Genomic DNA, 18224 nt, shown 5'->3' with positions numbered 1-18224 from the left:
ATGGGCTATTGGCGACGGTCTGTGAAACATCCCTGAGGATGATCAGAAGACATGACATTACAATTTTGATCCCCTGCACAGAGGATGGCTCCCCTGATTTGGCAGATCGACGACTTGCACTTAATAGTTGAAACAGATTAACTTTAATGCCAACAGATGGCGCTCAGACTGAATGCATATTATGAATATTAATGTTTTTTATTTTGTTTTAGTTTGATTTCCTTAGCTTCGTTAAAGAAGATCGTTTTGTGTAATGTCCGTCCTGTCATTAAATTTGTGTTATTGTTAGAATTCGTTTTCTTTTAAACACAAGCGAAGAAGATTTGCAGTAGCGAAGTCTGGTAAATAGATAAGATCCAGGTAGGAAAGAATAATTGAACTTTTTTCTATTCTATTTCTTTAACAGTAGAAGAGTAGTCGAGCAGTAGTCGACTCTACAGTAGTCGAGCTTTTTACAGTATAACAGGTTAATGAGGACTGTGTATAATGCCCTGATATTCGCGGAATGTACCTATAAGAGATAAGTTATGAAACGACTATATAAATGATTGTAAAAATTGTTGTTGCTCATATATTTGTCAATAAACATATATTTAAATGATTGATCAGTAGCATAATTGATTTATTGCTTGACCCAAATTAAAAGTTTTCTTATTACTGTCCAATGTCCACGGTCCTACTATAGAGATGGTTGTGAAAAGGCATAGTTATTTATAGAATATCGTTTATGCCCCCCTTTAACTAAGAGAAAAAATAACCTTCGCTAAGAAAAAATTATGGTCAAAACTTCCAGAATATGCTAAAGTTTAATGTGTTTCTGACTCTTTGAGAATACCAAAAAGCTTGATCATTTTTACCGAAGCGCTGGGGTAATGATTTTGGTATAATTAACAATAAGATATGGTTTTACAGTGTGTGATGAAACGGGTAAGTGCTGTAAAATTTGGTACCAATCCCCGATTTTATCCCGATACCTTGGAGCACTGCATAAAAACAATTTATTCGGTTAAATTAATCTTTAAGTCTTGTATTTTTGCTTTTGGTTGAATTTACTTTTAAGTCTTGTATTTTTTACTAAACGTGTGGTAATGAGAACTATTATTTCAAACACCAAAATTGCCAGTAAGCCGTTACCATATATACGGAAAAATTACCAAATGAAGGGTTTAAATACTGTGTATTTTGGTTTTATTAACCAGATTTTTTACCAAAAATGTCATTACTATACAGTGCGGTTATTTTACCAGAATTTTTTTTCCGTATCCTTAATTGAAATATGTTTGGAATTTAAAATCTCATCTTAGACCGTAAAAAGATTTTGATTAATAATTTAGTCTTTTTGAATGACTGCAAGTCAAAATGCTCAGAATATTTATAGAAAAACGATTATGCAGTGCTAAAAAGACGTATCAAATTTATTTAACTGTTTATTTATTAATTCAGCACCGTTCTGTAAATATTTTAGTGAATACAAGTACTTTAATTTTATGTAAATTAATATTGTGACAGTGTTTTTTTATATAACATTTACTAATTTTTCGAAAACACAGTGAGACTCCACCTCTTATTCACTTGACCTCCGTGATTGCGTCTCATTCAACATTGTTTTTGTTTTTCTCCCTAAAAGTTAATATTTTTTTATAAAACAAAATGTCAATTTTTTAATAAAATATGTATTTATTATAATTTTATGTAAGAACATTTCGTTAATATGTTAATTACAACTAAATGATAACCTGGAATTAAAAAATAACCAATTATATTTCAGAAAAAATCAACGAAGTGACTCAACGAGAAGAAATAAAGGGAAATAAATTCTACTCGTTATCGATGAATCACGATTAAAAAAAATTTATTTAATTATTTTTCCTGTTTGAAATAGTGGCACACAAGATCTTTTTTCTTAAAAAAATAAGTTCACATCAGTATTGATTGTTACTGCAATAAAGCAATTTTCGTGGTTTCAATTCTCGCTTTTGCAGTATTATTTTCCCACTAAGGGGACTAAGCTCCTGTTCTCTGTCAACTCACTAATCTCGGTTATTGCTTCGCAATAATTGTTGTTTTTGTTGTTTCTTGACATAAAACAATTTTTCTACGAATGTTTAAATTATTCACTTACCCAAAAACTGACCAAAATATCGAGAAAATTTTTTTTTGCTTATAATAAAACTCAAAACTATTTCAAATGCACTGAAAAAAAATCATGTCTCTATCTACAGTTTTTTAAAAAGTTCTGAATGATTTTAGATTGCCTTAATACAGAAACTTGTTCAGCATACAGACTTTAAAGTGGTTTTTCTCATAGATGATAATTTTGTGTTTTAACCTTAATTAAATCCCTAGGAAAGTTTTTTCTATTTAAGATAAAGCTTTGAAGTAAACTTTTTTATCTTAAGTATAATACACTTATTTAAACTGTGCATGGAATAAGAATTTCATGAGGTATTACAATTTTTACAGCATGTTATACTTAACAGGAATTTTTAACTTTTTTTTCTACTTTTTTACAAAATAATCTATAAAAATTCTTTTAACTGGTATATCAACAAATGAATGCACGAACTTGTTAAGAATGTTAATGAATATTGTAAGCACTAAGAAAAAAAATTTGAAAATATGTTAAAATAAAAAAGCCTTAAGAATTTAAAAATTTTGAATTTTCTCAATTTTTTTTCAAATTTTAAAAAAATTGAACAGTTTAACTATTTTTTGAAGATAAATTATTGATTATAAGTTAAAAGAGCATGTAAAGCATCCACAAAATACATGATTATACCTTTATTTTAAAAAAATATTGCAAGGGTACTGTGACCCCTTAAAATATATTTGCTAAAAAGATTTCTGTTTGCTTAGGCTTGTGCCCCCCACCCACCCCCTCCATATATTTTCATTATGATTCCATTATGATTCCATTAAGATCTATTAGTGAACTGAAATAAATCATAATTTTTTTTAAATAACATTTAAAATAAAAAGTATCTTGTTATAGGAAATTTGGTGAGTTAACAATCGTAATGTAATATCATCGATTACCCAGGCGGACAGATATATTCAATACACTTTTTGCATGCATCACATTGTGCATGAAGCTGATCGTTAAGTTCTAACTCGTTAAACGAATCTTATTAACTATAACTTCTAATAATATATTAATGTAAATATTTATTTTCATCAAAACGCTTATTTGCCAAAATCCAGAAACCATTTTGTTAATATCTCGAGAATTGTGATGATGAATTAATCAGTTGACTGCACACAATTTTATTCATTTTTTTTACATCGTAAATATAAAAAAAAATTCTTTCTTGAAAGTGGTCAAATATGGCGTTTTACCTTTCATTAAGTAAATTGATAGATCTGTAAAGGTCAAATATTGCGTTTTCCCTTTCATGAAATAAATTGATAAATCTGTAAAGGTCAAATATCGTTTTCCCTTTCATTAAACAAATTGATAGATCTGTAAAGGTGTTTAACAACTATGTTGTGGCAAAAATTAATTTGATAGTTTCAAAATATTCCATTAGGAAATGTACATTATACAAGAAAACTCCACATCTTACTCTGTCCGCTCACCAGCCTTAAGGATTGTTTCTCGCAATTACATTAGTTTTTTAAAGCAAAACATGTTTTAAATTTAAATCTAAAATGGTTTAAATAAGAGATTTGAGAAATTTTTATTACATAAACGTATCTAAAAATATTTATCTTTTCGTTTGCACTCTCTCTCTCCCTAAAACATTAGAAGATTTCGTTTAGACATCCTTTTGAACCTCGGCAAACTTTAATAAACAGGGGGGTAAAGTACCCTAATAATTATTATTTGTTTTAGTAGTAGTAGTAGTTGTTGTTGTTGCTGCTGTTGTTGTAGCAGAAGTAGTATCATTAATAACATTTCTTATACTTTTCCAAAAATATTTTAGCAATAGAAAATAAGTAATGTTACTTAAATATTTTTATTTTTACCGATTGTGACTTGAAAAATACATATTTCAATTCGAAAAACCACTTTTAAGATTTCAATAATTATTCCAATCATAAAAATAATCATATAACACTTAAATCAGATCTATTACTTATCCGGAAAATAAAAAATAATTATAATCATTTCCAAAAGACGCTTTTATGATGTCAATAATTATTCCAATCATAAAAATAAGCATAAAACACTTAAAGCAGATCTATTACTTATACGGAAAATAAATATAATTATAATCATTTTCAAAAGACGATTTTATGATTTCAATAATTATTCCAATCATAAGAATAAGCATATTCCAGATCCATTACTTATCCGGTAAATAAAAAATAATTACAATCATTTCCGAAAGATGCTTTTATGATTTCAATAATTATTCAAATCATAATAAACATAAAACACTTAAACCAGATCTATTATTTATGCGGAAAATAAAAAATCATTAAAAGCAAAAAAAATTCCACTCCACCTGTTATTCAAAAGAAATAAACTATCCATAACTACTACATTTTTTTTAACAGTTACCTTTAATCTAAAGAGATTTCACGCTTAAGTATAGATACTTGTTAAAATGTAAAAAATAAAAAGGTATTTTCCTATCAAAAGTGAAAGTAGAAATGTTTTAATTACCAGTTGTTTTTATATATATATATTTTCCGAATAACTAGCAGTAGCTTCAATTTTTTTCTCAGAAACAAAAGCTTCAAATCACATCAAATTTTAAAAAATGTTACTTCCTATACAAAATTAAACTATTTGTGCTTCTTTAAGCTCCGATTTTCGTAGCTCCGTTTTAGATTATCATGAATCAAATTTTTACTTCTTAATAGGGCCTCGTTATTTGTGGTAATTATAAAAGAATTCTTCAACAAAACTAACTAAAATAATTATTTTTTACTACATTTTCTGAATAAATATCGCGTTCTTTTGAAAATTATAAAAATTAAATAAAATTTTGTCAAATCAAGGTGAAACAATGAGTTTTGGAAACAATGTCACTATTTTCACTCAGAATCCTGCTCAGTTTCTTTCAGTTTTTTCTACTTATTTCAGTACATCACTCAAACTGCATTGAAGTGACATTGAAATACAATTAAAAGTCGATATATGCCAAAACAAACAACTCAGTTATCACCGAATATCCGCCAATTAGTGTATGGGCTAAACCCATCTAATTAGATGCAAAAGATAAGCGATTAATAATGTGTGACTGATTACGCCAATAACCAATTCCGTTCCATTCTAACGTTTAAAACAAACTTTTTACGCCAGGTAGCCTTCGACGGTCGGCTGAGATCTTTTCTTTCTCAGAAATCAGACGGTGAAAGATTTGGAACCTTGAAATCAAAATCCATTTTTTTAGGTTAGGGTCAACAAAAGTAGTGTTTACTTCCGGAAAAAAGGCGATTTTTCGCCAAATTGGTAGCATACTCGATAGGAAACAAGATGGATGAAAAGAAGGTGAAAGGATGCAGGTAGAGTCATTCCTTTATTCCAAGTGGAATAAGAAACTCATTCCTTCGATTTTTCAATTGTTCTCAAGATGATCAGCATCCAACAAGTAAAGCCCTTCACCAATAACAACCATGCCTCCAACAAGAATCTACCCCCTAAAGGTAAATGATGAGATTTATAATAGCCCTAGAGGGCTTCAATATTTCAAGATTTCATGTTGCTTATAACTTTATAATCAACAAATATACATTAACTTTTATCGTCTGCAATGTTAAAGTCAATTACATCTATTATTATATTAAAGATCTATTATGTTAAAATATACTATCAATGGAGTAATGTACTTTAAATTGAAATGATATATATATATATCAGTTTTTGGATTAAATTAATATATATTATATTCTTCTTTCACTGAATATTTACTTTAAAACATTAAGCTATTCACATATATTACTATTACATACTTTCATCAAAAAAGTTTTGAATAAATATATCACTTTATATTTGTAACATATTAAAATTGCAACATATAATGTACAATAACAAACGTATTGTCATTAAACAATAAACATATTGTCATATAACAATAAACATATTGTCGTATAAACACAGGATTATGATTACGTTTATTATAAAAAGAAATAAGCAAAACTGTTTAATATGTGAATAATAAAAATAATTTCTTATAGACTTAAAAATATTGTTTCATTATAATTTACAAATAGAAGTTCAACCATATTTATATCCTAAATATTTATATTATACTATAATACTTATTAGTTTAGCTTACTTTTTTTGTACAAAAAAAAAATTTTTTTAATCATTTAAAATTTATAAATTCAACAAAAAATATATTTGCTGCATTTAAAGATAACCGGAAAATAATTTATAAAATTTAGAAATATTATGAATAAAATATGCTTGACATTTCATAAAAAAAATATGAGGAAATTTCGAAAGTTATTTTTATATAATTCTTAACATTTTATTACCAGTTTTTAGTTAGAATAATTTGTAAAATAAGATGAATATAATTCTAGATCATTTAGTGTATCCATTACTAAAATAAAACATTTCGATAGTTCATTTTAGTTTAATTAAGCGTCAAATTCAGGAACTTTTCCTAATATTAGTGCTCATTTTACTAAATTTTAACTTAAGTACTTACTAACTTATTTTACATCTTATTTCTGTGTTGATATGAAATTATTTTTGTAATTAATTTGAAATCTATACATGTCGTTAAAAAAAAATAAGGAAATGGAGTATGACATATAAACTTAGTTTTTAAAAGCTTCTTTAAACGCCCTAACCTTGTTTTCTATTAAATAAAAGATAACTTTATATTTATTTATTTGAAATGACAATATGTCAAGCCTAAGGGTAACTTAGGTAATAAATTTTAAAAAAAGTTTAAAAAGCAAAGTGAATAAGTAACTTTTCTGATATTTTATGTCAAGTGTTAGTATTTGGATTTTGAGATCACCATCATTTATAATGTTTTAACATACTTTAAGCATACCAACGAACCGGATGATTTATTCTAAATAATGTTATGAAAAGTTTTTTCTTTTTTTAAATAAATCAAGCCGTGACAGAACTTTTCTAAACAATATAATACTCTCTTCTCTTCTCTATAATTCTTTTCAATAAGATTCATAACTTTTCATAACATTATAGTATTATTCTATAGTCGTATTCTGTAATGTTATGGAATAATGCAATGTTCTTTAGTAGTATTCTTTAATGTTATGGAAATCATATCGTAGTTCAAAGTTCAAAATTAAAGCGTTGTTTCGAATTTAGGCCCCAAAATTATTTTTCTTCCCGAGACAAATGAACTTCAGTGAAATACGAACTGATCAGATTTTTGTTTCCATCNGCCTTAGGGTAACTTAGGTAATAAATTGTTTTCAAAAAACCTTTAAAAAAAACAAACGTGAATAAATAACTTTTCCGATATTTTATGTCAAGTGTTAGCATTCAGATTTTGAGATCACCATCATTTATAATGTTTTAATATACTTTAAGCAATGTTTAATATACTTTATACAAAGCAAACCGGATGATTTATTCTAAATGTTATGAAAAGTTTTTTCTTTTTTTTAAGTAAATCAAGTCGTGACAGAACTTTTCTAAACTATATAGTACTCTCTTCTCTTCTCTATAGTTCCTTTCAATAAGATTCATAACTTTTCATAACATTATAGTACTATTGTATAGTACTATTCTATAATGTTATGGAATAATGTACTGTTCTTTAGTATTATTCTATAATGTTATGGAATAATGTACTGGTCTGTAGTTGTATTTCATAATGTTATGGAATAATGTACTGGTCTGTAGTTGTATTCCATAATGTTAAGGAATAATGTAATGTTCTGTAGTAGTATTCCATAATGTTATGGAATAATGTAATGTTCTGAAGTAGTATTCCATAATGTTATGGAATAATGTAATGTTCTGAAGTAGTATTCTATAATGTTATGGAATAATGTAATGTTCTGTAGTAGTATTCTGTAATGTTATGGAAATCATATCGTAGTTCAAAGTTCAAAATTAAAGCGTTGTTTCGAATTTAGGCCCCAAAATTATTTTTCTTCCCGAGACAAATGAACTTCAGTGAAATACGAACTGATCAGATTTTTGTTTCCACCCTCTATTCTTGACGAACGATAGCAATGTTTTTTCTCCGCAAAGCGCATGAATGAGACAGTGCAGGAGAAACAAACTCAACGCACATTTTACAGCTAATCGCTTATTGATACATTTGATGTAGCTTTCTAAAATTTCCGGCCATTTTGCAAATGCATCTAAATTGTACAGATGGTTTTTTTCCCAACACTAATACTGAAGATTTTATAAATAAAAGCACAACACGGACAGAAACGGCAAATTTCGTTTTGACACACATTTTGTCAAGTCTAAGCAAACGGCATATCGCTACTGTTTAACGACACACCTCTTTTTTTTAAAAAAAAAAATAAAACAAAAACTGCATTATGTAGTAGCAATGTTGAATTATTTGTCAGAGAATTAAACAAAATTTTTCTATAACAGTTAAACTGTAAAGTTTATACCCAATACTAATTTACATAATCATTTACCTAAGTATTCTTTTATGTTAACACACAAAGTTGTTAAAAAAAATTCAATAGTTTTCGGTATACCTCAATTTAAAAATTTAATTGATAATTTACTTGAATTGTGTTGTATATAATTGAGTTCCAGTTTCATTTTCTCCCTCAAACAATTTTTTAAAAAAGGTTTTTGATGAAAAACACGATGAAAACCCGTTTTTGATGAAATTTTCTAAATGGGCAATACGATAGTGCTGTATATTGTGCTGCTATTCGGAGATAAACAAATCAAAAATTTGCCTAATACCTATCTTGAAACAATACTAAGAGACAGTCTGATGCATTAAAAAAAAGGCACGTTTCGAAAAATTTTGACTGCCATGCAAAAATGTCCATAACATATTTCCTACCACTTAAAAACTAAATTATTATCTTATTTCAGCTCTTTCTCAATAACTAAAAATCATTAGTGTAATTGGAAATCTTTTTTGCACCGCAACCTTGAATTAAGTGCTGAATAAAATGTATTTTTAAAAATCCCCTCTATACATTTTATTTTATAACCATCGTTGAACAGCCGATCCAATTTTGGGTTTACGACTAACAATGTTCAACGTCATAGCCTTGTTATTTTGAACCCAATCCAGAAGACAAGGGAGCTCCAGGATCAAGTATCGGAAGAAATTTTGCCTTCGTGGAGAACTTTTTGAATGAACTAACTCGTGTTTGCGTTACATGAATGGGAAAACCACGAAAACCTCCCACGGTTAGCCCGTCAGCAAGGAGACTTTAACCCATGATCCGTCTACCACTGAGGATATTTTACGTCAGCACTGTGGTTGGTGCAAGCCGTATGCGGAAACCAGCCATCACTGGGATTCGAACCCGGTCACCCCATGGGAAGGCGAGCGCTCTATCCTCTGAGCCATCACGTTTCGGCCTAACACATTAACATAGAATTTGAAAACTGTTACATGGTTGCTAGATGTTTTGATTTTACTAAAATTAATTATTCTTCTTCTCTCTTTATTTTCCACCGACACATTTGCATGCGTAAGGTCAAAATATGAGCCTTGGAAATAAATTAAATCAATTCACGTCAAATACATGGATTTCTTACCTTTTCTTAATAAAAACTAAGCTAACGTATACGTGACACTCTTATTTTTGATTTCTTGATTTACGCAGGTGTCCTGTGGAGCTTCCCACCCAGTGGCCACGCCCACCGGGCCGTTTTCAAAATTTATTAATTCAGTCATTTACACTAAAATTGAGGAAATTTTTTTATTTTTATGAAGCTGTAACGTATCAAGCTATATAAATAACAGTTCCGTATCGTATAAAAAAATAACTTTGTTTCACAAACAACACAAACAGTAACAAATATAAAGTACCCGTAACGGGATAGTTATAATCTTGTAAAGCAAACTAGAAAAACCCATAACGGGTTATAAGAAAACTCAAATTCCACAACAAAACTCTAAAAAAATCACCAACTCTGTTGTTCTAAAAATGTCTCTTTTGGTTTTAAAAATTATCGCTTGCCTTTATTTTTTTTTATTCATCTCTTTATGTGTTTAGTTTATTTTATTCATGCTTTTGCTAGCCAGTTATTTTTTTTTTATATTTTCACTTTTATTCATGCTTTTGCTAGTCAATTATTTCTTAAAAATATAGATTATTATATTAATAATCAAATTTGATTTGTCTCTATATTAGTTAAATTCAGCACTCTGAACAATGGAATAATCAGATAAATTAATAATAATAATTTCCTACAACGATTCGTCAACATATTTCTTCAAGCACTATTTCTTACGAACAACCAATTCTTCTCCCAACTAATAATAAATTATCAACGTCTTCAACAAGCCGAAGTGACGCATCATTATATTTCCCCAAGCCTTTTAATTTCTTTTCAAGTTTTTGTTCCACAAAAACTTTTTAAAAATTTCTAAGATTTTATGTCTTATTAAAAGAATTAGGAGTCTTTCCTAGGAAAAATTCCGATTTTTTTTTCCATAACAGGTCTTTACTGAATATAACCAACTGAACATAAGCAACTTATTTTTTAATTATGAGAAAAATAAATGTATAAGTGAATTGTTAAATAATTACTTTATCATAAATTTTGCCGCTACTCCTTTATGATAGGGAAATTTTTCATATGTCTTATAACTAATTACATCTTGAATTCTTAATTTTCATAACTTTAAATACATTAATTTAACTTCCTAATACATTTGCATTTTTAATCACTTTTAAATGTTAAAATACTTCAAATGCAATTAAAAATTTCAAAGTATTGCACGCCAGTATTTTTATCATGGTTTAAAAAGGAGAAATGCTACAGATTTCTCTGAATATTTAACATGGTGAATGTTAATTATCTATTGAGAAAATGGGCCATTTCTCAAACATTTAACGCGATCTTCCGAAATTATATTTACTAAGCACCACTTGAGTCGGATAGATTAAGACGACATCAGCTTTTAAAAATGCAACTATTTTAAAAAAATACTTTGCAAGAAAAATTGTGAAAACAATTTGAAAAATTTTATTTTTCACATGCGATTTTTGCACGGGACGGAGTGCATGGGACAAAAAAAAAGTTTTTAAAAATTGACAAGTTATAAAAAATATTTAAAATTTCAGAGTATGTTAACGAAATTTTAATTTTTCGAAAAAGAAAAGAAAGTAATTGAAAAAAAATTTAAACTTAACAAAAATGGAATAAAACCAATTAAGAAATTCTCAGAAATTAATGAAATGAAATAGAAAAAAGTATAAATTCAAGAAAAATGATAAATCAAGGAAACTTAATTAATTATGTATTTCAATTCAATGACATGGAAATACTCACAAAAATATTAAAAAATTGATGATTAAAAATTAATTCTGAACCTCCCAAAAAGTAAGATCAATTATAGGTTTTAAACTGTGTTTTTTTTTGGTGTTTCAGAAACGTAAATGATAAGTTTTAATAGATACTGTAATACATCTTTTACATATATGCATAAATATAAGTGTCCAAAAAGAATGAAACCTTCAAAACTATCATTGAATCAAAATTTAAAATACTCGTATTCAAAACGCATTTTCAAAAGACGCGAGAAGTATTATCTAATTTCCACCCGAAATTAGAAAACTTAATTTTTATTTCAGATTTGGATTGCCCAAAAAAAATTTGCACTATTTAACTGACCGGTCTAAGCATTTTAATTTACATGTAGCGCTGTAGTGCGAAATTAAAATAAGGTAAAAGTTGTATCCGGAAATGTACATGTCAAATCGAAAAATTAAAAATTCTTCTGTGTAATATTTTGCAAAACCAATCCATAATCGACCACCCACCCTACCTCCTTAACCAGGAAGGCGTCTGGGATAAGGTCAAGTTTGAGGGGAGGGTCAAGTATGTTGTCATAAGTTTCTATTCTGTGTCTTATTCCTCATTTCGAACGATTTCCCTCATTTTCATATTGCGAATAACTGTAAATAAAGGGCAAAGACCTACCAGTCAAAGGGCGATAATATTTTCCGGAGAATCCAAAAATGCAATAAAAAGTGGAAATTCCAGTTTGGAGTTCAAATTTGGCATAACTATATGCATCTTTCAAAAATATTTTATACGTGTATTTCTAGAATTTTGATCCGATGCAATTTTTCAAAGTATTATTTTTCGGACATTATGAGTATATATTATATATGCAAATATATCGAACATTTATTGCAACATTTAGTCACTTACGTTTCTGAAATATCAAAAATCACTCGAACCTCAAACACATCGGGACCTAGAATTTATGCTATTTTTAGGAAGGTTAAAAATATCTGAAATCTATGCAAAATTTCTTTAGTTCAGTTCGAATTTAAAAAAATTAGAATGCATATCGCACAATAACCCTTTTCATTTTTCAAAGTATCCATGACAACATTTACTACTTAAGAGGACACAATATCGAGGGAGAAATCTTTCATGGAAAATTTTCTTTCATCTACATAAGTAAATTAAAATTCAAAGTATGGAAAAAGTAAGCCAATTGCTGAAAATTTGTTTTCGAAATACCAAAATGCAAACAAATTATTGCAAAATTACTTCCCCACTTTGTAATGCTTAATCCTGTCATAATTTGTTTTCAATTTGATATTTAAAAAAAAAATATTTTCAAGCATTTCAAATTTCATTATTTACTTCACGTTTACCTGAACTCATTTTTTCTGCAGCTTAAATTTCAAACTACTTATACAGGGGAAAGAGAATTTGCCATGAGGGATTTCTGAATTGGTATTGCGTCCTCTTATGGGTACATATGGGTATCATTTCCTCTAATGGGTACCTCTTATGGGTGCCATTTCCAATTTTATTTCAAACACGCGAAAAATTTTATTCTTTCTATTTCTATCGATAATTTTTTTTTTAATATTTTTCCCTTTAACTTTTCTCAGCTCTTACGCACAAACAATTGTATAGATATTAAAAAAAAATTTGTAAAAACGTTTTTTAACTATTGGAGTCCTGACCTCTCAATTTTACTAATTGCAAATCCATGCCCTCTTTCGATCAGCACAGAATAAATATTGATAAAAAATATTTAATATTTATTATAAATATTATCTATTAAAAAATATCTATGTAAGAACTCTTCGAGAATGAAAAATAAGTTTATAAAATGAAGCAAAAATAATCTTTTACTACTCACAAAAGCTAGCTTAATTTTTTTTTCGCCTGAAAGATCTAATTAAAAAAATATTGTGATTTAGTAATTGTTTATTCAATGGCAAATAGAGAAAAATTATTTAGAATAAATCTGTCAAAAATATTTCTCATAATTTTGTGTGATTTTTCAAAATATTTGCAATTTTCGCATAAATCGGACTAAATGTAATTTAATAAATTCTGAGGTGTCGGGTTTTTGGACATTAAAGTAGAAAAATTATTTTCAAAACAATCAATCATGTTAAAACAAATTGTAATTGTCAGTAAACAAAGAAAAAATAACACAAGGGCAAAACGTTGAATACTAAAATAAGAATACAGAAAGATTTCATATTCAGCGAAACTATGGATGAATAGTGTCGTGTGATTGCCCAAGTTTCTAAATCCTCAACTAATTCCAACTGCATTTTGAAACAAATCCTGACAATTTGTATTAAAAGGTCAATGGTACTACAACTTTCACTACCGTTAATATCAAATAATAGCTCTCTCTGGTAAATGATGCATTGTTTCCATCTCGTCGTCCAGGAAGTAACCTGATCGTAGTTCAATGTCGGAGGCGAATTGGTAAGAATACGTGACAGAAAACGAAGAAGAAGAAAAAAAATAATAATGAATACAACTTCCATCTTCTTTGAATGGATGACCGTTCAGTAATCCACATTTTTAAGCAAATCCATTCTTCTGCTTTCGAAATCACGTGCAACCCATAAACCCAGAATGTTTGTCACTTTGACTTTTTTACAACCTGTTCTAAAGACACCTTTTGGCGTAAAGTTTGGTGTAAAATCCCTCGAGGAGATGGGATTCATTACAAAAGCAGACAAGCAATAATTCCTTCCGGAAACATAACCGTGAAGAAAGTGTTTCGAACACTTTTTCTCACTCAATGCTTCAGATTGACCCAATCTTGCAGCTGCTGCTTGCTTGACTGGGTAATACGATTCACGCAGACAACAATGCAATTCATGCATCAATTTCAACTGGCAGGGCTATAAGTTAATGAATTTATTGCATTTCATGGATCAGTGAAAATTCTGGGATTTATCTTAAATAAATTAAGAGATATCTCCAGATTTGACTAACCAACTCTTTTTAATATTTCGTAAGTGCAAAAAGGAGAAATTTATGAAGTGCAGTTAAAAAAATGTTTTTATAACTGAGTGAGCAACTTGAATTTCGTAAAGCATGATTAATACGTAAAATAAATCAAACATATCGTAATGATTGCAAGTTGTTGAACGCAATGGAAAACGTAAAGTTAAATAAATAAAACGTAAAGTTAAATAAATAAAACTTAAAGTTAAATAAATAAAACGTAAAGTTAAATAAATAAAATGTAATTAAGAATTTTGACAATTGTAGCGCATAAAACAAATGAATCATAATGTAATAAAAAATTATAAACTCGATGAAATCATAAAGCAAATACATTGTAATTGCATTTTATTAAACACTAGATAAATACCCGTTCTTCGAGCTGGGTAAAGAAATAAACATCAATAAATCAGTACTGCACAACACAACACAATCGTGCGCAAAACGGTAAGACACAAATACCACCACAAATAATTAAACTAAAATAATTCCGATGTTTTTGATTATTATTTATTACCTTCTCGGTGACTGTAAAATTAGATTAAGCAAAACACTTATTTGATAGTTCATACCATCAAAATAAAGATTAACTATATTCAGTACCATCTGGGATGCTGCTGTTGCTCGAAGCAATTCACGATAATTAAAATTTACCACAATTTTTAAAATTTACCGCAAGTTATTTTCTCCTGTACGTATATCTTCGAGGGTCCGTGAAAAATCTAACACAAAAGTACAAAGTATTGGTCTGGCTGTAATCTCCGAATTTGCTCGTACTCTGTACCTATATAAGAGTATATTTGGTACCTATTAAAACTGCACCAATTACCAGCGCCTATTACCAAAATTAAGCATCGTTAGTGTCAGTAATAGTAAGGTCACTTTTTCTCTCTTTTCAGCGAATAAGTATCATTTCTCCATTAATTTAGCTTCTTAGTGCATTACTTATTATTTACTTCAATCAGAATTAATAAAAAAGTATAATTATCATTGAAAAAATAAATTATCAACAATTATATTGGCGTTATATTACTTTTCTCCTTAACGAACTGGTACCATTTCTTCCTTAATTTTGCTTTTCAGATCGCAACTTTTCTTTAAATTTCAATTACCGTTGATTCGAAATGGTTTACTTTTATAGTAACGTGTTTTAAAAGCATAATTATAAACAAAATAAACCTGTTGTTGGCGACGCAGTCCGCTTTTGCTATCACGATCACTTTGATCATTCAAATAATCTGGCATAACGAATAAAAAATCATTAAGTAACACAGAAAGTGCAATAAACTAACTTTTTTTTTTATCAGAGCTATAAATAAACAAACATTACTAAAATTATCTTAATAACATTTGGCAAAACTAAATCGCTCATAGTTTTACTTTAAAACAATGACTTCCGCTAAACCAATGAGAAAATATCTCTGAATAGAAAAGATAGTTTAAAAAAATCAGAAATCGGGCTTCCTCATTTGTTAACAATTGTACAAGTTGAATATTGCATTTTCAGACCGTTTACCCGTTTTCCCGCAATTTGATATACAGACACGTGCACACAAGTTCTTTATTTTATTATATATATGGATAGCGAATAAATTTTAGGAAAATAGTAAGACTGCAATGTAAAAAATTACACTGAAAGGAATCGGTATTTAGGGACTTTTTTCCGTAAAACTGGAACAAGTTACGGAGCAAAAAATTTGATATACCGTAATTTTTACAATAGCAATTACCGTAAAATCACTGAATCACTCTAATCAAATAAATGTTACAGTATAATATTTTAGAGTAAAAATAAATTTTGAGGATAATGTATCCGTAATTTGATCCGGAATTTTTATAGTGTAAATATAAGTTATATAATCACATTTTATGTGTACGCTATATTTTATTGTATATTTACTTCTCATTTTTTCCTTTTAAAGCTCAAAACTCTTTTCATTAAAGTTAAAATCTGATGCAGTTTTAAGTAGGCAAATATTTTATGATTCTCTGAACAATCATAAATAACCACGCCAACAACGTTAAAACTATAAAAAAAAGGAAAGAAAAGAAACGCTTTAAAAAATCTTAAAATCTTTTACCACAAATTATACTAAAGTTTTCACGTTTACCGTGGGAATTACCTGTTTATAAAAAAGGTTCTGGGTTTTGAATTCAAGCTTGCCGGAAATCACTATCAATGGACAAAAAACAAATAAAACTTTTAAAAAATGCTCTTTTTAAAAGAAAAAACATTATCTACATAGTTCCCAAACGGTAAAATCACAATTAAAATATTTACCTTTTATTTTTAAACATCCTCACAATTTGAATTTCTGTGCCCCACAATGTATCACCAACAACAATGATAAAAAGAACTCTATAAAAACCTTTGTGCATGGAAAAAAAATGTGTGAGTACTAATTTAAGCGGGAAAAGTTCACATTTTCCATCTTTTAATTCTTTATAAGCTATTTTCTTTCATTGACACTTAACAAAACATTTTCCTCGAGGAAATGAAACACAGAAATAGTTTAGATGATAAAAAAAAACTATGAATTGAAATAAAATTAATTAAAATATTAAGTTACAAAAATTTTACAAAAGTAAAAATATTTACCTTAACATTGATTAGGCGGGAATGATTCTATGAGGTTCGATTCCAGACAAATACGCAATACAATATTCATTGGATGATTGTGTTCTGAACAGGAAGGTAAACTTTAAATGGGATTTTCTAGCATTCTAACTTTTTCTATCCTTGCTCTTAAGTAGATGAAATTCGTTTTAAATAAACAGATGTAGGCTAATAACGATACATCAAAGAACTTGAAAACATTTAAAATATTTCTTCAATATTCATGAGATATTTCTGAAATGTAAATGAAAAGAGATTGAAAGAATAAGATTTTTGTGACATTTTAAAATTTTTGTGTATCTTGTAAATATTTCAAATATAATATAGTTTATTGCGTGAAGGCAACATAGACTAAATCTTATTTGGTGAATGCTTTTATAAATTGAAGGCGTGAAGATTATGTCCAATATTTTCTAACACGGCAGAATATGTTTAGTCTTTTTGTAACTTGGAACGTTGAAGATTAAATAGTATGAGATTATCTCTAATGAATTCAATTCAAAACGATTCCAATTTATGAAAGCATGTTTGAGAAATAGGAATATTAATGAAAACAAATACAAAATAAATGATACCCAGTTTGAAAAAAACGAACGATTATTTTAATGATTTACGTTTTGTTTAATTTTAAATTTGTGATTCGTAGTTAACAAGCAAATAGAACAATGAAGAGGAATGAATGATGCCACCAACCAAACGATAAAATAAAAGCAATTGAAAAATAGTTTTAGAACTTTATTCGTGATCGCAACGCTCGAGTAAGCCGTCTAGCGGGAGCCTGTAAATATCAGACATTAATTTATCACGTTTTCATTTAGTTCCATCAAAACCATTGACTGAATCAGACGCCATTTTTTAGCAGCAAATAAGAAACAAAATTTCCCTAAGGAAAAGGCCGAAGAACTTGAAAAAAATCTCCAGAATATTAGTAAATCTTTCAGGAACAGAACACGCCAAACATTTGAAGAAACATTCCTCAATAATTTTTAATTTCTATTATCAACAAACTTGCAACTGATGACTGTTGCAGATGTGTGTATTAAGGTAAAATGCATTTCTTCTGTCTTCAATTCATTACGAATTAAAGTGAAGTCAACATTGCTTTCGTCATTCCAGTGAATGAATATGAATTCAGAACATACAGAATTGTAATAGTTATTGCATGTTCTTCTTCGTTATAGAATAGTATATATTTCTGTATCCATATAATTCGGAAAACAACAATAAAAAATTATCCAAGTTACTTGAAATAGTGCCATTTGTGCTGATTCTTAA

General features: G+C 28.2%; 1 protein-coding gene across 2 annotated transcripts in view; it reads left to right on the top strand.

Moving 5' to 3' along the window:
- Positions 1 to 5408: 5408 nt before the first annotated feature.
- Positions 5409 to 18224, top strand: part of LOC107450069 (acetoacetyl-CoA synthetase-like) — a 55737-nt gene continuing 42921 nt past the window's right edge. Inside the window, exon 1 of one of the 2 annotated variants that reach the window (XM_043039719.2) lies at positions 5409 to 5595. In XM_043039719.2, coding sequence (XP_042895653.1) covers positions 5523 to 5595 — 73 coding nt within the window. In that variant the 5' untranslated portion in view covers positions 5409 to 5522. The remainder of the gene's footprint in view (positions 5596 to 18224) is intronic. The other variant, XM_043039720.2, reaches the window with a different exon arrangement.

This window comes from Parasteatoda tepidariorum, chromosome 4 (genome assembly GCF_043381705.1).
Source record: "Parasteatoda tepidariorum isolate YZ-2023 chromosome 4, CAS_Ptep_4.0, whole genome shotgun sequence".
Taxonomy (NCBI): Eukaryota; Metazoa; Arthropoda; class Arachnida; order Araneae; family Theridiidae; genus Parasteatoda; species Parasteatoda tepidariorum.
Note: the sequence above shows the minus strand (reverse complement) of the source record. Positions and strands in the feature narration are given on the sequence as shown.